The 23,170-nt window shown below is 43.1% G+C and overlaps 1 protein-coding gene across 3 annotated transcripts in view; it reads left to right on the forward strand.

The window, feature by feature from the left end:
* Positions 1–23,170, forward strand: part of GYG2 (glycogenin 2) — a 213,211-nt gene that overhangs the window by 59,076 nt on the left and 130,965 nt on the right. For all 3 annotated transcript variants that reach the window (XM_053706438.1, XM_053706440.1, XM_053706439.1), the window contains exon 6: positions 9,981–10,107. In XM_053706438.1, coding sequence (XP_053562413.1) covers positions 9,981–10,107 — 127 coding nt within the window. The remainder of the gene's footprint in view (positions 1–9,980; positions 10,108–23,170) is intronic.

Genomic DNA, 23,170 nt, shown 5'->3' on the forward strand with positions numbered 1-23,170 from the left:
CAATCAGCCCGATCGTATAGGATCGGGAGGATTAATGTCCGTGGCCTGCTCCATTCGGAGCATGATAATTCGTCCCCTTAATGTCAGGCTGTGTGATTCACTGTTAACTTGGAGCGCTGCCAGAAGCCATCAAGCTGCATATGACACAAATCAGCCTCCTGTTGGAAAAAAACAACAAATGTTTTTCTATGACAAGTTTCATATCCCCCACACATATTGTAAATAATTGTTGTATTTCAATTCATAACGCTCACTGCCGAAAAGTCAAATGGGTTGTTTAGAAGCTACATCAGTATTTTTTTACTTACATATTCATACTTCCTGCTCGTTGTTGACAGTGGGCTATAGATGTCTGCTCATTGGCAAAGTTCCAAGTAAACAGGGAACCTCTGTGACACTTCCGATATTGGCCCAGATTACAAGTGCAGCACTATTGATATAGGAATAGCACACAATCTGGTATTAAAAGTAGTTTTACCAGAGAATGTTAGCGCAGTCAAAGCTTTATTATCGTGTCCTATAATTTTAATAAATAGCTCAGGGTGGTGCTCGAGTGCAACACAAAATAACACTGAAAAATGTAATAAAATATCAACATATAAAGCATAGTTAAAGACTTTGCGAATATCTCTATTATCGTGTCTGTTTATTTTCGAGCACCTTCAGCTTAGTGCACCTTCAGGTTGGCTTTTAAACAAAAGCCAGGACCTGAGTTTTTCAGAGCTCCCCATAGAAGTCTATTAAGTGAGCGATTTAGCGCCCCACTATCCAACCTCCAGATGTTAGTAGTTAAAATGAAACGTTCATGATTCAGACAGGGCATGCAATTTTAAACAACTTTCCAATTTACTTTTATCATTAAATTTGCTTTGTTCTCTTGGTATACTTTGTTGAAATCTAAACCTAGGTAGGCTCAGAGCAGTCTGCAGAGGCTTAAAGGGACACTGAACCCAAATTTTTTTATTTTGTGATTCAGATAGAGCATGCAATTTTAAGCAACTTTCTAATTTACTCCAATTATCATTTTTTCTTCGTTCTCTTGCTATCTTTATTTGAAAAAGAAGGCATCTAAGCGTTTTTTTGTTCAGAACTCTGGACAGCACTTTTTTATTGGTGGATGAATGTATCCTCCAATCAGCAAGAACAACCCAGGTTGTTCACCAAAAATGGGTCGGCATCTAAACTTACATTCTTGCATTTCAAATAAAGATACCAATAGACTGAAGAAAATTTGATAATAGGAGTAAATGAGAAAATTGCTTAAAATGTCATGCTTTATCTGAATCACGAAAGAAAAAATGTGGGTTCAGTGTCCCTTTAATATAACCGTGTTGGTTATGCAAAACTGGGGATTGGGTAATAAAGGGATTATACGCTATTTTAAACAATAAAAGTTATGGAGTAGACTGTCCCTTTAACATAACATGAAAGTACTATAGATTGCGATCTAGCAATGTTAGGGCACCACCGCACTACAATTTTATGTGCTTTATTTGTAACTTAGGCCTTACAGTTTACATACATGTCACAGGAAGATTCTCTTGTGACCAACTGCGCATGCTCAGTTGGTCCTACAGCTTCCCGGAGACTTGGCAGAGCATGCCAATTATTTCCAGCGGTCTGTGCAACATGGCTTCACATTGGTCATGCTGGCTACAGCTGAAAAAATAAGTTTGCTGGAGCAGACAGCAGATTAAAAATAGTTATAATTATAAAGTATTTAAAAAATACCTTTGCTACAAATTAAAAAATAAATAAATCAGCCTTGTTCTGTATGTAATGAAGTTTTATTTTCTTTACGCAGAATTTCATTTGCTATCACTTTTTTTTTTTAAATTATATTCAACTTCTGTATCATTATGACAAAGGAGATATTTTATTTCTTTCATAAGGCGGTGAGAGTCCACAAGCCATTACTCCTGGATTCAACTTCTGGCCACTAGGAGGATGCTAATATACACTGTTCCAACATCTTTTAAGCCCTCCTACCTTTCTTGCCTTCACAGGAGAAGATGAAGAATACGGTTCTCAGACTTACTTAATACCCATTTTTCCCTTTACAGAGCTGGGGGTAGGTCAGAGGAGAGTGTGCAGTATTTGGGTAGTGACAGAATTTCTCCCTTTGGAAGTTAGTCTTAAGCCTGCCATGGTTGTCACGGGGACCTGTCCCTTAGCCTCTTCATGTTTGGTGGTTGTTATACTCCACTGAGATATCCTCTGCTGTTGCAGTGGATGGGCTCTTTACTGGATGCAGTTTTTCTGCAGCCGGATAAGAACAATAGAATGAGTGCACAAGAGGTGAGCGGACATGATTCACTGTAGCGAATCATGTCCGCTCGACCTCGCTAAATGCCGACAGCATACGTTGTCGGCATTTAACATTGCACAAGCATTTCTAGTGAAATGCTTGTGCAATCTCGCACCCTGCTCACTGGCGGCCAATCGGCCGCTAGCAAGGGCCATCAATCATCCCAATCTTATCAGATCGACAAGTGTTCACAATCTCTTTGTAGTGCATTCACTTTTTTATTTGGTGTGCGTAGGAATAGCGCAGTGGTTTAGTAGTGCTTCCTGCCATGTTATTCTCTACTCTTCCTCCTGTTTTACAGTGGTGGCCTTTTAGAGTCAGCTTCCTTTTATACTGCGTTTACTGACCAGGAAAGCAATGGTCAGTAGGGGTAGGATATTCAGTACACCAAGGCAGATTTTATTTTCTATTTATATATATATACATATATATATATATATATATATATATATACACAGTATATATAAAAATATCTGTTTATTGCAAGTCTTAAAATGTTTATGCTTACATTAGATTCTCAGATGCGCTATTCACAGCATATGTATATACCTATTTTTCATCACATATATATTTATATTACAGATTTTTCACAGGATGTTTCACATTTCTCTGTGCCATATATTATGTTTATATTATACAGTTATTTTACATAAACAGGATTGTCATTATACATTCATAAGTATTTTCTCTTACATGGTGTATCCAGTCCACGGATTCATCCTTACTTGTGGGATATTCTCAATCCCTACAGGAAGCGGCAAAGAGAGCACACAGCAGAGCTGTCCATATAGCTCCCCTCAGGCTCCGCCCCCCCCAGTCATTCTCTTTGCCGCTCTAACAAGTAGCATCTCCACGGGAGGGTAAAGAGTATGTGGTGTTAGATTTGTAGTTTTTATTTCTTCAATCAAGAGTTTGTTATTTTTAAATAGTGCCGGTTTGTACTATTTACTCTGAGGCAGAAAGTGATGAAGATTTCTGCTGAGAGGAAAAAGATTTTAGCATGTTGTAACTAAAATCCATTGCTGTTCCCACACAGGACTGTTGAGTACCGGAGAACTTCAGTTGGGGGGAACAGTTTGCAGGCTTAACTGCTTAAGGTATGCTCAGTCACTTTTTTCTAACAAGACTTGGTAATGCTAGAAGACTGACAGAAATCCCCATGTGGGAAGGTAAGCCATATTCTGAGACTCAGTATAGAAGGATGGCTTAGTTAAAGGGCTTAAATACTGGTGGACACTGTTATGGGCTAAATCGATTATTTTATTAGTATAATCTCATATTTGTACAAGTGTTTTTTACGTTTGGAACACTTTTTGGGGTTTTAATACGCCTGGCATATTGTTAGATACCTAATTTGACTCAGGAAGGCCCCACAACTCCGGAGTGAAGAGGGAGGGGGCCTCATTTTCGCGCCTCATTTGCGCAGTTCTTTTGCAAGACAGCTTCATGCAGCTTCACGTGTAGGGTCCAGAGATTGCAGGAGGACTCCAGGGAGGCTTATTTTCATCCAAAAGTAATCCCCAAGGAAGGTAGGGCCACAGCAGAGACTGTGGCACCGTGCTGTAGTGTGTTAAACCGGTAGCCTGCTTCAATTTGCTCCGGTTTGGGCAATAAGGGGTTCATTGTCTTGAAAATTTGTGTGCCATCATTTCAAAGCATTAGGATCATGTGAAAATTTCATAAAGATTGGATGTTTTTTGGAGATTTGGTAAAAAAGTGTGTGCTTTTTATTATTTAAAGGCACAGTAACGTTTTTTCAAAAAGTGTTTTTTTACTGTATTTGAGTGCTGTCTAAGTCTGTCAAACATGTCTGAGCCTTCAGATAGACCCTGTTCTATGTGTTTAAAAGCCATGGTGGTACCCCCATTGTATTTGTGTTTAAAGGGTGCTAAGGCATCTAAACATTTTAAAGACCATGCAGTGACACTTAAAAATGTAGCCCAAGATGATTCTTTAACGGAAGGTAACGAGGATAGTCCTTCTTCCTCTCCCCATGTGTCGACACCAGTTACGCCCGCGCAAGCAATGCCTAGTACCTCTAGCGCATTGGCCCCTATTACCTTACAACAATTAGCAGCAGTCATGGATAATTCCCTTGCAGCATTTTTATCCAAACTGCCAGTTTTTCCAAAAAAGCGCGATAGCTCAGTTTTAAGAACAGAGGATGAGCAATCAGAAGCTTTGGATGATTTATCAGTAGTACCCTCACAACACTCAGAAGTGGCAGTGAGGGACGGTCTGTCTGAGGGAGAAATTTCTGACACAGGAAAAGTTTCTCAGCGGGCAGAGTCAGATTCCTTAGCGTTTAAATTTAAGCTGGAACACCTCCGCGTCCTGCTTAAGGAGGTTTTAGCTACGCTGGATGATTGTGACCCCATGGTGGTCCCAGAAAAATTGTGTAAAATGGACAGGTTTTTAGAGGTCCCTGTATACACTGAGGCGTTTCCGATCCCGAAGAGGGTGGCGGATATTGTGACTAGGGAGTGGGAGAGACCAGGTGTACCCTTTGTTCCCCCCCTATCTTTAAGAAAATGTTCCCCATAAACGACTCCAGGCGGGACGCGTGGCAGACGGTCCCTAAGGTAGAGGGAGCTGTTTCAACACTTGCTAAGCGTACAACTATACCAATAGAGGACAGTTGTGCTTTCAAAGATCCTATGGATAAAAAATTGGAAGGTTTGCTGAAGAAAATGTTTGTTCAGCAAGGTTTTCTTCTTCAACCAATTGCCTGCATTATTCTGGTAACTACTGCAGCGGTCTTTTGGTTTGAGGCACTGGAGGAGTCGCTCCAGAGGGAGACTTCATACAACGAGGTCATGGATAGAATTCATGCTCTAAAGCTGGCTAATTCTTTTATCACTGATGCCGCTTTCCAATTAGCTAAGTTAGCGGCGAAAAATTCAGGTTTTGCCATTATGGCGCGAAGAGCGCTTTGGCTCAAATCATGGTCGGCTGACGTGTCGTCCAAAACAAAGTTACTAAACATTCCTTTCAAGGGGAAGACCCTTTTTGGTCCCGAGTTGAAAGAAATTATCGCGGATATCACTGGGGGGAAGGGCCATGCCCTCCCTCAGGATAGACCGTTTAAGGCCAAAAACAAGGCTAATTTTCGCTCCTTTCGCAACTTCAAGAGCGGACCTGCTGCAACCTCTGCTGCCGCAAAGCAAGATAACGCTTCACAGCCCAAAGCAACCTGGAAACCCTTGCAGGGCTGGAATAAGGGTAAACAGGCCAAGAAGCCTGCGCCTGCTACCAAGACAGCATGAAGGGGTAGCCCCCGATCCGGGACCGGATCTAGTAGGGGGCAGACTCTCTCTCTTTGCTCAGGCTTGGGCAAGAGATGTTCCAGATCCCTGGCATTAGAAATTGTTGCTCAGGGGTATCTTCTAGAATTCAAGGACTCTCCCCCAAGGGGAAGGTTCCACATTTCTCGTTTGTCTTCAGACCAGACAAAGAAACAGGCGTTCTTACGCTGTGTAGAAGATCTTCTAAAGATAGGAGTGATACACCCAGTTCCAATTGCAGAACAAGGACTGGGCTTTTACTCAAACCTGTTCGTAGTTCCCAAAAAGGAAGGAACTTTCAGGCCAATCCTGGATCTAAAAATTCTAAACAAATTCCTCAGAGTTCCATCTTTCAAAATGGAAACCATTCGGACAATCTTGCCGATGATCCAGGAAGGTCAATATATGACTACCGTGGATCTAAAGGATGCGTACCTACATATTCCTATCCACAAAGATCATCATCAGTTCCTAAGGTTCGCCTCTCTGGACACGCACTACCAGTTTGTGGCCCTTCCTTTCGGGTTGGCCACCGCTCCCAGAATTTTCACAAAGGTGCTAGGGTCCCTTCTAGCGGTACTAAGACCATGGGGCATTGCAGTAGCACCTTACCTAGACGACATCTTAATACAGGCGTCGTCTTTTCACAGAGCCAAGGCTCATACGGACATTGTTCTGGTCTTTCTAAGGTCTCACGGGTGGAAGGTGAACGTAGAAAAAAGTTCTCTGTCCCCGCTCACAAGGGTTCCCTTCCTGGGAACACTAATAGACTCGGTAGAAATGGAAATCTTTCTGACAGAGGTCAGGAAGTCAAAACTGTTTAATACTTGCCGAGTTCTTCATTCCATTCCTCGGCCTTCTGTGGCTCAGTGCATGGAGGTAATCGGTTTAATGGTCGCGGCAATGGACGTTGTCCCTTTTGCCCGAATTCATCTAAGACCACTGCAACTGTGCATGCTCAAACAGTGGAATGGGGATTATGCAGATTTGTCTCCTCAAATACAAATGGACCAGAAAACCAGAGACTCTCTTCTCTGGTGGTTGTCTCAGGATCACCTGTCTCAGGGAATGAGCTTACGCAGACCGGAGTGGATCATTGTCACGACCAACGACAGTCTGTTAGGCTGGGGTGCGGTCTGGGACTCCCTGAAAGCTCAGGGTCTATGGTCTTGGGAAGAATCTCTTCTCCCGATAAACATTTTGGAACTGAGAGCGATATTCAATACGCTCCAGGCATGGCCTCAACTAGCGGAGGCAAAATTCATCAGATTTCAGTCGGACAACATCACGACTGTAGCATACATCAATCATCAGGGAGGAACAAAGAGTTCCCTAGCGATGAAGGAAGTAACCAAGATCATCAAATGGGCGGAGGATCACTCCTGCCATCTATCTGCAATTCACATCCCAGGGGTAGACAACTGGGAGGCGGATTTTCTGAGTCGTCAGACTTTCCATCCGGGGAGTGGGAACTCCACCCGGAGGTTTTTGCTCAGCTGACCCAGCTATGGGGCATTCCAGAGTTGGATCTGATGGCGTCCCGTCAGAACACCAAACTTCCCCTTTACGGATCCAGGTCCAGGGATCCCAAGGCGGCATTGATAGATGCTTTAGTAGCGCCTTGGTAATTCAGTCTAGCTTATGTCTTTCCACCGTTTCCTCTTCTCCCCTGGCTAGTAGCCAGAATCAAACAGGAGAAGGCTTCGGTAATTCTGATAGCGCCTGCGTGGCCACGCAGGACTTGGTATGCAGACCTAGTGGACATGTCATCGGTTCCACCATGGAAACTGCCATCGAGGCAGGATCTTCTAATTCAAGGTCCATTCAAGCATCCAAATCTAGTTTCTCTGCAACTGACTGCTTGGAGATTGAACGCTTAATTCTAGCTAAGCGTGGGTTCTCTGAATCAGTTATAGATACTCTGATCCAGGCCAGAAAGCCTGTCACCAGGAAAATTTACCATAAGATATGGCGGAAATATCTTTGTTGGTGTGAATCCAAGGGTTACTCGTGGAGTAAGGTTAGGATTCCAAGGATATTGTCTTTTCTCCAAGAAGGATTGGAGAAAGGTTTGTCAGCTAGTTCCTTAAAGGGACAGATATCTGCTCTGTCTATCCTGTTACACAAGCGTCTGGCAGCCGTACCAGACATTCAGGTGTTTGCACAGGCCCTAGTTAGAATCAAGCCTGTCTACAAACCTGTGGCTCCTCCATGGAGTCTAAATTTAGTTCTTTCAGTTCTTCAAGGGGTTCCGTTTGAACCTTTGCATTCCATAGATATTAAGTCATTATCTTGGAAAGTTTTGTTTTTGGTAGCTATTTCTTCTGCTCGAAGAGTTTCTGAATTGTCTGCTTTGCAGTGTAATTCACCCTATCTGGTGTTCCATGCAGATAAGGTTGTTTTGTGTACCAAACCTGGTTTCCTTCCAAAAGTGGTTTCTAATAAGAATATTAACCAGGAAATCATTGTTCCTTCTCTGTGTCCTAATCCAGTTTCTAAGAAAGAACGACTGTTACACAATCTTGATGTGGTTTGTGCTTTAAAATTCTATTTAAATGCAACTAAAGATTTCAGACATCCTTGTTTGTTGTCTATTCTGGTAAGAGGAGAGGTCAGAAAGCGACTGCTACCTCTCTTTCCTTCTGGCTGAAAAGCATCATCCGATTGGCTTATGAGACTGCTGGGCAGCCGCCTCCTGAACGAATTACAGCTCATTCCACTAGAGCTGTGGCTTCCACATGGGCTTTCAAGAATGAGGCTTCTGTTGAACAGATTTGTAAGGCAGCGACTTGGTCTTCACTGCATACATTTGCCAAATTTTACAAATTCGATACTTTTGCTTCTTCGGAGGCTATTTTTGGGAGAAAGGTTTTGCAAGCAGTGGTGCCTTCCGTTTAGGTTACCTGACTTGTTCCCTCCCTTCATCCGTGTCCTAAAGCTTTGGTATTGGTATCCCACAAGTAAGGATGAATCCGTCGACCTGATACACCATGTAAGAGAAAACAGAATTTATGCTTACCTGATAAATTACTTTCTCTTACGGTGTATCCAGTCCACGGCCCGCCCTGGTAATTAAGTCAGGTTCAAATTTAATTTTTTGTAAAACTACAGTCACCACTGCACCCTATGGTTTCTCCTTTTTCTCCTAACCGTCGGTCGAATGACTGGGGGGGGCGGAGCCTGAGGGGAGCTATATGGACAGCTCTGCTGTGTGCTCTCTTTGCCACTTCCTGTAGGGATTGAGAATATCCCACAAGTAAGGATGAATCCGTGGAATGGATACACCGTAAGAGAAAGTAATTTATCAGGTAAGCATAAATTCTGTTTTCTGCGCTATCTTTTATTTTTTATAAGGTCTATGCAGTAATTAACCTAGGTGTTTGTTAGTTGTCTGTGCTACTGTTTAACTGTTTAAATTTAAACTGAGCACACTGGAGCTGTCCCCACTGTACATTCAGATACTTTAGAATGGAGATCCACAGGCCATTTATTGTTCAATAACAATGGTCTAGATTACATGTGGAGAGCTAATTTATTGTGCGCCCGTAAATGGGCAAATTCACACGATAAATAACCAGCCATTACAAGTGGCTGGTAATGCTATCGCAATCAGTCACCAATCAACAAGCGCTACCCAGGTGCTGAACCAAAGATGGGCCAGCTCGTAATCTTAAATTCCTGCTTTTTCAAATAAAGATACCAAGAAAACTTCATAATAGAAGTACATTAGAAAGTTGCTTGAAATTTCATGCTCGATCTGAATTATGAAAGAAAAAAATTGGGTTCAGTATCCCTTTAAAGAACTTCATCATAAGGCCTACTTGGAGGTGTGTAATCTCTTCCCAAAACTCATTACTGCACATTCTTCCAGATTAGCTTCCACTTCTTGGGTTTTTGATAATGAAACTTCTGTAGAACAGATTAGCAAAGCAGCAAACTTTCTCATATTTTCCTTAATATTTTACCACTTTAATATTTTTGCTTCTTGACAGTTTTTGGCAGGAAAGCTCTACAGAATGCAGTGTCTGGTAAATAGGTGCCTGCCCTAAATTTTCCCACCCATTTTCCCATGGGCTCCACAGCTTGAATATTGGTTCCCCACCTTATAAAAGAAAACAAAATGTATCCCACATTTATACTTTCAATCACAGTTTGCACCTTATTTACCTTGATTTTTCCTTTCCTACTTTTCTCCTTTTCTTGGCTATACGTTAGACTAGGATACCAGAGAGGTGGGTGGGATTAAAAGCTCTTGGTATGTAATATTGCCTCCTCTTAGAGACCAGGAGTTGAATCCAGGTGTTATGACTCGTGGGCTCTAACCACCATGAAAGAAATTTATCAGGTAAGCATAGATTGTTTTTCATTTATTCCATTTTATTTCCCAGGAGGTGATCAAGGCTTGTTAAATAGCTTCTTCAGTAACTGGTCAACAGCGGACATCAGCAAGCATTTGCCCTTTATCTATAACTTAAGCATCAGCAATATTTATACCTATGCACCTGCTTTCAAACAGTGAGTATTCTTAAATAAACTGTACCTATATGATCTGTACATATTAACTACTGTTCACAGAAAATGTTTGTAGCATGTTGCAGAAAGCATGTTTTCTTTCCTTAACTAGGAAGAGTCCATGGCTTCATTCCTTACTGTTGGGAAATACAACACCTGGCCACCAGGAGGAGGCAAAGACACCCCAGCCAAAGGCTTAAATATCCCTCCCACTTCCTCATTACCCCAGTCATTCTTTGCCTTTCGTCATGTTAGGAGGTTGGCAGAGAAGTGTCAGAAGATACAGAGAGTCCTGAAAAAGGGTATCTGCCCTTTGAGATAGGACTGGAGTTTTAAGTAGTCATGTCAACCTCTCAGTGAGAGTATTGATGAAAGTTAGAGTCTGGAGATGCAGGGAAAGTTTTTCGTGAAAGCATCCAGACTACTGCTAACAGCTCCTAAGCAATCAGTGTTGATGAGATTCACTGCCTGCTTTCTCTCACTCAAGTCCATGTCAGGAGCACTGCTATAAGACTGTCACATTTGAGAGGCTGTGTTCTGTTCCACAGCATGGATCCTAGAGGTAAGATTGTTTCAATTTTTACACATAAAACGCTATAACAGGGGGCGGAGTTTGGCCACGCAGGCGAATGGCTGACTACTGAAAGAGCTCCTAATCCTCAAAGTGGACAACATACTCTAAAACACTAATGAGACCCTACCAAACTCTCCAAAACCACCATACAGCATAGGTGAACACTCCGGTCCTGCAGTGGACTACAACACACGGAGCTTCATCCAGGCACAAACATCACTGATCAGTGAGACACGCTGCTTGCGGCCTGGAGCGCAACTGAGCTTTGGGAGCCGCAATATATTGACAGCATAGAGAAATCTGCAGCGTGCCTTTGCCTGACCGGAACATACCCAGCTGGAAATAAAACTAATTTTGGCCGCACTCACCTCAAGCGGTAATACACCATAACCGGAACACACTTTTAAGATTTGCAGGGACACGCATGAGAACACCTAACCACGTGGTGACGCCATTGCTAGTTTGAACGGCCCTAATAGAGCAGAGAGCGGTGAAGCTGAAAACCCTCAGTGTAAACACACATACAAATAAAAGTGCCACACTGTAACACGATCACCCATATCACTGGCTGACCCGCATAATAAGCTACTGCCCATACCTCCATGTTCCCGTGATAAACTCTCTGTATGTGATAACTTGCAGAAGTATCTGCTGATAACAGATCAGTGTATTTTGCTTACTCAAGTTGTTTTATATATCAGGAAAATGTGCTTATATATGAGCAGGGGGCCTGATTTGATAACCTCTTATTAGTACTGAAGTTGCTGAGGAAATAAGCTGTATCTCCCTGATAGGACACATCAGTTCATTAATTTAAAGGGACAGTACAAGTACATTTACACAGACTTTTCATTACTAGTGGGGATGCCTATTAAAAAAATCAATAAGGCTGACAAGAACACAGCTGCCAGACCATTGAACAGATACCTCAAACAGCTAGACACAAATCTCAGCCCACAAACAGAAGATATGGCCCACATGCAAAGCTCACAAGTAATAAAAGATATGCCCCCACAAGTTGCAGAACAATCACAACCTCTAACTAAAGGAGACTTGCGCTATCTGTCATCAAAAGAGGACATACAGGGAGTGCTCCAAGAGATGAGGAGCCTTTTTGGCGATCTTAAAAAAGATATTAATGCCCTAGAAAGCAGAGTTTCTAAAACAGAAACAGAGCAGGGATCACTGGCAACTACAGTGCAATGCAATAGCTTAGAAATACAACAACAACATGCAGATATGCAGGTCCTCTCTGACAAACTTGAGGACCTTGAAAACCGCTGCCGCAGGAACAACATAAGGGTCAGAGGTGTTTCTGAATCTATACACCCGCCTGCAATAGAGGGATACCTGCAGAGTCTCTTTCGAACAATAAAAGACACACCTAACTCCCCAGAGATTGCACTGGAGCGTGCACACAGGGCACTCCGGCCAAAACCACCACCCAAAGGGCCGCCTAGAGACATAATAATTAAATTCCTAAGCTTCAAAGAAAAGGAGGAGATACTTAAATGTGCCAGAGCCAAACAATCCATAACACACGCAGGAGAAAAAATCCAACTTTTTTCAGACCTATCGCCAGTGACACTGCAGAAAAGAAAGGAAATGGGCCATATTACTTCTTTCCTCAGAGAAAATAAAGTGCAATACAGATGGGGATTTCCGGTCTCACTGATGGCGACCCATAACAACAAATCAGCAATCTACAGGCCAGGAGGGGACCCGCAGGCCTTCTATGCTGCTCTTGCAATCAACAATGAAGAAGCCGTTTCTCGGCGGCAAAAGAACTCAGAAGACATCAATACACCTGAGCAGGACTAATGGATATTCTGAGAAGGAAATCTGTCCTTCCAAAGTAATGCTCAGTTGAGAATATCAGGGTCATGTCTGTAGTTGGAATTTACTAAAGGTTTCTTCTGTTAAGTGTGATCAGTCCACGGGTCATCATTACTTCTGGGATATTACTCCTCCCCAACAGGAAGTGCAAGAGGATTCACCCAGCAGAGCTGCATATAGCTCCTCCCCTCTACGTCACTCCCAGTCATTCTCTTGCACCCAACGACTAGATAGGATGTGTGAGAGGACTATGGTGATTATACTTAGTTTTATATCTTCAATCAAAAGTTTGTTATTTTAAAATAGCACCGGAGTGTGTTATTATCTCTCTGGCAGAGTTTGAAGAAGAATCTACCAGAGTTTTTGTTATGATTTTAGCCGGAGTAGTTAAGATCATATTGCTGTTTCTCGGCCATCTGAGGAGAGGTAAACTTCAGATCAGGGGACAGCGGGCAGATGAATCTGCATAGAGGTATGTAGCAGTTTTTATTTTCTGACAATGGAATTGATGAGAAAATCCTGCCATACCGATATAATGTCATGTATGTATACTTTACACTTCAGTATTCTGGGGAATGGTACTTCACTAGAATTACACTGTAAGAAATACATAAAGCTGTTTAATAACTAGAGATTATGTTTAACGTTTTTGCTGGAATGTAAAATCGTTTTCATTTACTGAGGTACTGAGTGAATAAATGTTTGGGCACTATTTTTCCACTTGGCAGTTGCTTAATCTGTTTTTCTGACAGTTTCTGTTCTCCCTCACTGCTGTGTGTGAGAGGGAGGGGCCGTTTTTTTGGCGCTTTTACTGCATCAAATATTTCAGTCAGCAACTCATTGTATTCCCTGCATGATCCGGTTCATCTCTACAGAGCTCAGGGGTCTTCAAAACTTATTTTGAGGGAGGTAATTTCTCTCAGCAGAGCTGTGAGAATTATAGTTTGACTGAGATAAAAAACGTTTATTCTGTAATTTGTTTCCTGCTTTCAGAATTTGTTATCTTTGCTAATGGGATTAAACCTTTGCTAAAGTTGTGTTGTTTACAAGGATTGAGGCTATAACTGTTTCAATTTATTAATTTTCAACTGTCATAGATCTTCTGTGCTTCTTAAAGGCACAGTACGTTTTAATATTATTCTAATTGAATTGTATTTCCAAGTTGCAAGTTTATTTGCTAGTGTGTTAAACATGTCTGATTCAGAGGATGATACCTGTGTCATTTGTTGCAATGCCAAAGTGGAGCCCAATAGAAATTTATGTACTAACTGTATTGATGCTACTTTAAATAAAAGTCAATCTGTACAAATTGAACAAATTTCACCAAACAACGAGGGGAGAGTTATGCCGACTAACTCGCCTCACGTGTCAGTACCTACATCTCCCGCTCAGAGGGAGGTGCGTGATATTGTAGCGCCGAGTACATCTGGGCGGCCATTACAAATCACATTACAGGATATGGCTACTGTTATGACTGAGGTTTTGGCTAAATTACCAGAACTAAGAGGTAAGCGTGATCACTCTGGGGTGAGAACAGAGTGCGCTGATAATATTAGGGCCATGTCAGACACTGCGTCACAGGTGGCAGAACATGAGGACGGAGAACTTCATTCTGTGGGTGACGGTTCTGATCCAAACAGACTGGATTCAGATATTTCAAATTTTAAATTTAAACTGGAAAACCTCCGTGTATTACTAGGGGAGGTGTTAGCGGCTCTGAATGATTGTAACACAGTTGCAATACCAGAGAAAATGTGTAGGTTGGATAAATATGTTGCGGTACCGACGAGTACTGAGGTTTTTCCTATACCTAAGAGACTTACTGAAATTGTTACTAAGGAGTGGGATAGACCCGGTGTGCCGTTCTCACCCCCTCCGATATTTAGAAAAATGTTTCCAATAGACGCCACCACAAGGGACTTATGGCAAACGGTCCCTAAGGTGGAGGGAGCAGTTTCTACCTTAGCTAAGCGTACCACTATCCCGGTGGAGGATAGCTGTGCTTTTTCAGATCCAATGGATAAAAAGTTAGAGGGTTACCTTAAGAAAATGTTTGTTCAACAAGGTTTTATATTGCAACCCCTTGCATGCATTGCGCCGATCACGGCTGCAGCGGCATTCTGGATTGAGTCTCTGGAAGAGAACATTGGTTCAGCTACTCTGGACGACATTACGGACAGGCTTAGAGTCCTTAAACTAGCTAATTCATTCATTTCGGAGGCCGTAGTACATCTTACTAAACTTACAGCGAAGAATTCAGGATTCGCCATTCAGGCACGCAGGGCGCTGTGGCTAAAATCCTGGTCAGCTGATGTTACTTCTAAGTCTAAATTGCTTAATATACCTTTCAAAGGGCAGACCTTATTCGGGCCCGGGTTGAAAGAGATTATCGCTGACATTACAGGAGGTAAAGGCCATGCCCTGCCTCAGGACAAAGCCAAAGCCAAGACTAGACAGTCTAATTTTCGTTCCTTTCGTAATTTCAAAGCTGGAGCAGCATCAACTTCCTCTGCACCAAAACAGGAAGGAGCTGTTGCTCGCTACAGACAAGGCTGGAAACCTAACCAGTCCTGGAACAAGGGCAAGCAGACTAGGAAACCTGCTGCTGCCCCTAAGACAGCATGAATTGAGGGCCCCCGATCCGGGATCGGATCTAGTGGGGGGCAGACTTTCTCTCTTCGCCCAGGCTTGGGCAAGAGATGTTCAGGATCCCTGGGCGCTAGAGATAATATCTCAGGGATACCTTCTGGACTTCAAATACTCTCCTCCAAGAGAGAGATTTCATCTGTCAAGATTGTCAACAATCCAGACAAAGAAAGAGGCGTTTCTACGCTGCGTACAAGAGCTCTTGTTAATGGGAGTAATCCATCCAGTTCCACGATCGGAACAGGGACAGGGGTTTTACTCAAATCTGTTTGTGGTTCCCAAAAAAGAGGGAACTTTCAGACCAATCCTGGACTTAAAGATCCTAAACAAATTCCTAAGAGTTCCATCGTTCAAGATGGAGACTATTCGGACAATTTTACCTATGATCCAAGAGGGTCAGTACATGACCACTGTAGATTTAAAAGATACTTACCTTCACATACCGATTCACAAAGATCATTATCGGTACCTAAGGTTTGCCTTCCTAGACAGGCATTACCAGTTTGTGGCTCTTCCATTCGGATTGGCTACAGCTCCAAGAATCTTCACAAAGGTTCTGGGTGCTCTTCTGGCGGTACTAAGACCGCGGGGAATCTCGGTAGCTCCATACCTAGACGACATTCTGATACAAGCTTCAAGCTTTCAAACTGCCAAGTCTCATACAGAGTTAGTGCTGGCATTTCTAAGTTCACATGGATGGAAGGTGAACGAAAAGAAAAGTTCACTCGTTCCACTCACAAGAGTTCCCTTCCTGGGGACTCTTATAGATTCTGTAGAAATGAAGATTTACCTGACAGAGGACAGGCTAACAAGACTTCAAAGTGCTTGCCGCACCCTTCATTCCATTCAACACCCGTCAGTGGCTCAATGCATGGAGGGAATCGGCTTAATGGTAGCGGCAATGGACATAGTACCCTTTGCACGCTTACACCTCAGACCACTGCAACTGTGCATGCTAAGTCAGTGGAATGGGGATTACTCAGACTTATCCCCTTCTCTGAATCTGGATCAAGAGACCAGAAATTCTCTTCTATGGTGGCTTTCTCGGCCACATCTGTCCAGGGGGATGCCATTCAGCAGACCAGACTGGACAATTGTAACAACAGACGCCAGCCTTCTAGGTTGGGGTGCCGTCTGGAATTCTCTGAAGGCTCAGGGACAATGGAGTCAGGAGGAGAGTCTCCTGCCAATAAACATTCTGGAATTGAGAGCAGATCTCAATGCCCTCCTGGCTTGGCCCCAGTTGACAACTCGGGGGTTCATCAGGTTTCAGTCGGACAACATCACGACTGTAGCTTACATCAACCATCAGGGAGGGACAAGAAGCTCCCTAGCTATGATGGAAGTATCAAAGATAATTCTCTGGGCAGAGTCTCACTCTTGCCACCTGTCAGCAATCCACATCCCGGGAGTGGAGAACTGGGAGGCGGATTTCTTAAGTCGTCAGACTTTTCATCCGGGGGAGTGGGAACTTCATCCGGAGGTCTTTGCCCAAATACTTCGACGTTGGGGCAAACCAGAGATAGATCTCATGGCGTCTCGACAGAACGCCAAGCTTCTTTGTTACGGGTCCAGATCCAGGGATCCAGGAGCAGTCCTGATAGATGCTCTGACAGCACCTTGGGACTTCAGGATGGCTTACGTGTTTCCACCCTTCCCGTTGCTTCCGCGATTGATTGCCAGAATCAAACAAGAGAGAGCATCAGTGATTCTAATAGCACCTGCGTGGCCACGCAGGACTTGGTATGCAGACCTGGTGGACATGTCATCCTGTCCACCTTGGTCTCTACCTCTGAAACAGGACCTTCTGATACAGGGTCCCTTCAAACATCAAAATCTAACTTCTCTGAAGCTGACTGCTTGGAAATTGAACGCTTGATTTTATCAAGACGTGGGTTTTCTGAGTCAGTTATTGATACCTTAATACAGGCTAGGAAACCTGTTACCAGAAAGATTTACCATAAGATATGGCGTAAATACCTATATTGGTGTGAATCCAAAGGTTACTCTTGGAGTAAGGTTAGGATTCCTAGGATATTGTCTTTTCTACAAGAAGGTTTAGAAAAGGGTTTATCTGCTAGTTCATTAAAGGGACAGATCTCAGCTCTGTCCATTCTGTTACACAAACGTCTGTCAGAAGTTCCTGACGTCCAGGCTTTTTGTCAGGCTTTGACCAGGATTAAGCCTGTGTTTAAAACTGTTGCTCCACCATGGAGTCTAAACCTTGTTCTTAATGTTTTTCAGGGCGTTCCGTTTGAACCCCTTCATTCCATTGATATAAAGTTGTTATCTTGGAAAGTTCTATTTTTAATGGCTATTTCCTCGGCTCGAAGAGTCTCTGAATTATCAGCCTTACATTGTGATTCTCCTTATTTGATTTTTCATTCGGATAAGGTAGTCCTGCGTACTAAACCTGGGTTCTTACCTAAGGTAGTTACTAACAGGAATATCAATCAAGAGATTGTTGTTCCTTCTTTATGCCCAAATCCTTCTTCAAAGAAGGAACGTCTACTGCACAACCTGGATGTAGTCCGTGCTCTAAAATTTTACTTACAGGCAACTAAGGAATTTCGACAAACGTCTTCTCTGTTTGTCATTTACTCTGGGCAGAGGAGAGATCAAAAAGCTTCCGCTACCTCTCTTTCTTTTTGGCTTCGTAGCATAATTCGTTTAGCTTATGAGACTGCTGGACAGCAGCCTCCTGAAAGAATTACAGCTCATTCTACTAGAGCTGTGGCTTCCACTTGGGCCTTCAAGAATGAGGCCTCTGTTGAACAGATTTGCAAGGCTGCAACTTGGTCTTCGCTTCATACTTTTTCCAAATTTTACAAATTTGACACTTTTGCTTCATCGGAGGCTATTTTTGGGAGAAAGGTTCTTCAGGCAGTGGTTCCTTCTGTACAAAGAGCCTGCCTATCCCTCCCGTCATCCGTGTACTTTTGCTTTGGTATTGGTATCCCAGAAGTAATGATGACCCGTGGACTGATCACACTTAACAGAAGAAAACATAATTTATGCTTACCTGATAAATTCCTTTCTTCTGTAGTGTGATCAGTCCACGGCCCGCCCTGTTTTTAAGGCAGGTAAATATTTTTTAATTTATACTCCAGTCACCACTTCACCCTTGGCTTTTCCTTTCTCGTTGGTCCTTGGTCGAATGACTGGGAGTGACGTAGAGGGGAGGAGCTATATGCAGCTCTGCTGGGTGAATCCTCTTGCACTTCCTGTTGGGGAGGAGTAATATCCCAGAAGTAATGATGACCCGTGGACTGATCACACTACAGAAGAAAGGAATTTATCAGGTAAGCATAAATTATGTTTTTGACAAAAAAGGGACCTAGTTCTCTAAGGCCCCCTTGGTCATCAACCACATCAGCTAGCCCCCACTGTTTAATATTGAGGGCCACAATGACTTGACCTCTCCTAGGATGTCCCATTGTTTAAGGAAGGTTTGAAATTGTTATCTTAATAAGTTAAAGTTCAGTTTGGTTTTATATATGTTCTGTGCTTCAGGATCTAACCATGTAATTGCAAACTTCCCCTTTTACTTACCATTCCCTCTCTATTCCAACCCCATTCCCATCCCAATCTTTCCTAACCTTCCATTCCATAAATAAAAATAACGAAGGGCTTCCCTTGTGGGCAGCTTCCCGCAAAAACTGTTCCAAGAGACAATCTATATTAGACTCCGAGACCCATCCCGTACCACGTTGTGAAAGCATCTAAATATGGTTGTACAAATGTCTCCTAAATATGTCTCAGACATTACCCCCCTAATTTACAACCTAGCACAGACCAGTTAATTTTAGAGCATTCTCCTTTTCCCTTCTTTGATTAGACCAATGCGTTAGGGTTTCTGTAAACACATATAATTAAAAGTTGTCCACTTTGGGAATACTACCCCAATTGACACTAATTTGTTTATTTCGCTCTCCTTGACTTGCTTATTTCGGTATCTAAAAGATATCTCTTTAATAAGGAAGGCTATTGTTTCACTTACAAAATACACTTATTCTGCCCTTTGTGTCAGGCAGATAATTATCTAAAGAGCAATAAAATCCTGGTTACCTCCTTCTTCCTTATCTCGCTTCTCTCCCCGCTGCACATACTAGAACCCCACTTTACCAACCTTAATCTCTAACTTCTCTCCCTTTCCTTTTCTATATTCCCCCCCCCTTTTTTTTTTTTTTCTCTCCCTCTCCTCTAGAATGGATCCGAGGAAGAGCAGATTTGGATCCCATAGCCTCACTCTCGTTTCAATAAACGCAAAGGGACTAAACAGTCCAGGTAAGAGATCAATCGCCCTTAAAGAATTTAAACGCTTAAATAGCCAAATTGTTTTCATACAGGAAACTCATTTCCGGAGAGGTAGAGAGCCAAAATGGACAGACAATGCATACACCTCCTCCTACTTTTCATCTGGCCCTGAAAGGAAGGGGGGCGTGGGTATATTAATACACAAAACAGTTCCAATCAGTGTCGCCCATGTTGAAAAAGACCCTGAGGGTCGTTACTTATTAATACAAGGCACTTTATACACCCATCCTATTACGCTAGCGTGCATATACGCACCAAACACAGCTCAACACCAGTACGTAAAGCGTGTTACCAAGATATTACTAGACCACTCCAAAGGCCCCATGTTTGTAGCAGGAGACTTGAATCTTCCACTAGATCCACTTCTTGACACATCTAACGGATCGTCCAATATCCCCCGCAGAACCACCAAAAGCGTAAGGGCGTCTCTCGCCGATGTTCAACTCCACGACATGTGGAGAACACTACACCCAACAGACCGTGACTATACATACTTCTCCTCCCCACACGACAAATACTCACGCATCGACTATTTCTTCACAGACTCTATAGGACTTGACTTGACAGCGGACTGTGAGATAGGTAACATTACATGGTCCGATCATGCACCTGTGATATGCAATGTGACATGGCCTGACATTCCCCCAACAACATATATTTGGAGATTGGACGATTCCTTACTAGAATTGCCACCTATAGCTGAAGACATAGGCAAGTCCCTAAATGAATACTTCTCACTCAATGATCCCACGAGTACCTCTTTGCCAAATACTTGGGAGGCACACAAGTGTGTTATCCGCAGTGTATTTCTCAAACACAAAGCAATATTGATTAGATCACACAGGGAAAAACACACACATCTGCTGACCGTAATCGCAGATTTAGAGGCCAAACATAAACACAAACCATCTGACAAAACAATCAAAAACGACATCATAAGGGCTAAGTTAGACATCAAAAATCATCTCATGTCAGCTCACCACAGACGACTGCTCTTTACTAAGCAGCAGTACTATGAGGGGGGCAATAAGCCAGGCAAGCTGCTAGCTAGATCGATCCGTAGATCACAGCTCAAAGCCTATATACATCATCTAAAAGCAAAGGATGGCACCAAGCTTGAGGGCAGTAAACAAATCGCAGGGGCCTTTAGCACCTACTACAGCAAACTTTATAACTTGTCCAACAATACAAACGGGACGCGGACTGTAGACCCATCTCCTATTACGGAAAATCAAATTGACGAATACCTCTCTGACCTGGACTTGCCCCAATTAGATAACGTAGATTCGGACACCTTGGATGCCCCTATTACCCTGGAGGAATTGACTGACGCAATTAGAGATCTCCCCAAGGGGAAATGTCTGGGTCCTGATGGACTCACTCCTAGATACTACAAGGCATTTCTTCCTATGCTAGCCCCAAGTCTAATCCAATTATTTAATAATCTACGCGAATGCCCCAGACTGTTGAAATCTATTCTAGAGGCACACATTACGGTTATTCCTAAACCGGGTAAGGAACCCACTGCCCCAGAAAACTTTAGACCTATATCCTTACTAAACACAGACATTAAACTACTAGCTAAAATTCTGGCAAAACGTCTTAATAAATTCTTACCAAACTTAATTTCTCCAGAACAAGTGGGATTCATCCCGGGTCGGGAGGCACGCGACAACACCACCAAGGTCTTACAACTGATAAACTATGCAAGAGTTGAAGGTGTGCCTATGGCCCTCTTCTCGACTGACGCGGAGAAGGCCTTCGACCGGGTCGGATGGCCTTTTCTGCGTCAAGTGATGCGATCAATGAATTTCGGAGAGAGTTTCATGAACATGGTGTTCTCGCTATACTCCGACCCGGGAGCCCGTGTGAGGGTGAACGGCACGCTTTCAGAGCCGTTCAAAATAACAAATGGAACCAGACAGGGGTGCCCCCTGTCTCCACTACTGTTCTCCCTAACCATAGAGGCCCTAGCTCAGAAGATTCGGCGAAATGACAAAATTACAGGGATCCAAATGGGCGACATTGAACATAAACAGGCACTCTACGCGGACGACATTCTTTATACACTCACGAACATACACACATCGGTTCCCGAACTCCTTGGGGAGCTAAATAAATACGGAAGGGTCTCAAATTTCCATTTAAATCTGGGGAAATCGGAATTACTCAATATTAGCGCCCCTCAAGAACACATAGATATGCTTCGAGACACATATCATATCCCAATATCCACAACAAAACTAAAATACCTAGGTATTTATATTCCTCAAAAATACCAAGACATATTCAAAGTAAACTACTTGAAGTTGAAACAGGACATCACTAATGATCTCTCGTCCTGGAAGAACAAGCCACTTTCTTGGCTTGGCAAAATAGGGGTCATTAAAATGAACGTGCTACCGCGCATTCTATATATCTTGCAAACTATTCCGATCTCCCTACCGGAAGACTACATCCCACAAATGCAGAGGTTGTTAGAACAGTTTGTATGGTCTGGCACTAGACCCAGAATACCGCGTAAGACCATATACCTCCCTAGGGATAGGGGGGGACTGGGTTTCCCCGACCTGAAAGCTTATAAACGGGCCATAGCCCTGCAAGTTGTGGGTTAGAATAGATAGCCATATTCTGGGAGTTAACAATGTAGGCACATTAGCCTGGATACCCTCGACACAGCGCCCCAGAGTCCTAAACAAATACCCTATACTGAAAGACATGTTAACTGAATGGGACAGGGTGGCCTTGTCCTCTGTCCACATTACACGAGGACTATCACCTTTGTTGCCCATACTGGAAAACCCTGCTCTACCATATCACAAATTGGGATCTAGATTACGCACCCCCTACACTTTGAAAGAGGGATGTCTCTTTAACGCTATAGAAAACGGGGGATTTAAAACTCAGAATCAAATGAAAGAAATAAATGACACCATATTCACCTCATGGCTGAGATATAATCAATTAGTACATTACATAACACATCTTAAATGTAAAGACCAACTGACCAGAGATCCCACTCCATATGAACGATTATGTATCGCAACTACTCCTCAGAGACGACTAATATCCCTCATTTACAAATTACTACTGACTAGCCCTGACACCCCACCTCCTACGTACATAGCGTCATGGCATGGGGAGCTTGGCGTGGAGCATACTCATGAGGAGTGGCTTCGGGCATTCTCCTTAACTAGGCGATCTTCGGTATCGGCTACCGTACAAGAGATACACCTAAAATTACAATGTAGATGGTATTACACCCCAAATAGGATTCATCGCCTCTTCCCCAGAGCCAGCCCCTTGTGCTGGAGAGGTTGTGGCGAACTCGGGACGCTCACTCATAGGGGAGAATCTCTGAGATCGTGGAGGTGGAGGTCCCCATGTCCCTTGAAACCCTGCTTTTTTTAAACATCCCAAAACTTAAAAATACATACTATCGACCTTTGCTATTAATAATGCTCACAGGAGCTAAGCGTTTGATCCCCAAAAAATGGAAATCGCCTGATGTTCCTACATCGAGCGATTGGCAGTCTTCAGTGTCCGACTTACTTGCACTAGAAAAGCTACACTTTCTTAAAATAAGCCAAGTGGCAAACTACGAAATGATAATGGAGAAATGGAACAGTTCCCTAGTATAATCGAGTTAAACCCATACAGATAATACGACTTAACAGTGTAGCCCCTTCCACA

This window comes from Bombina bombina, chromosome 3, assembly GCF_027579735.1.
Source record: "Bombina bombina isolate aBomBom1 chromosome 3, aBomBom1.pri, whole genome shotgun sequence".
Lineage (NCBI taxonomy): Eukaryota > Metazoa > Chordata > Amphibia > Anura > Bombinatoridae > Bombina > Bombina bombina.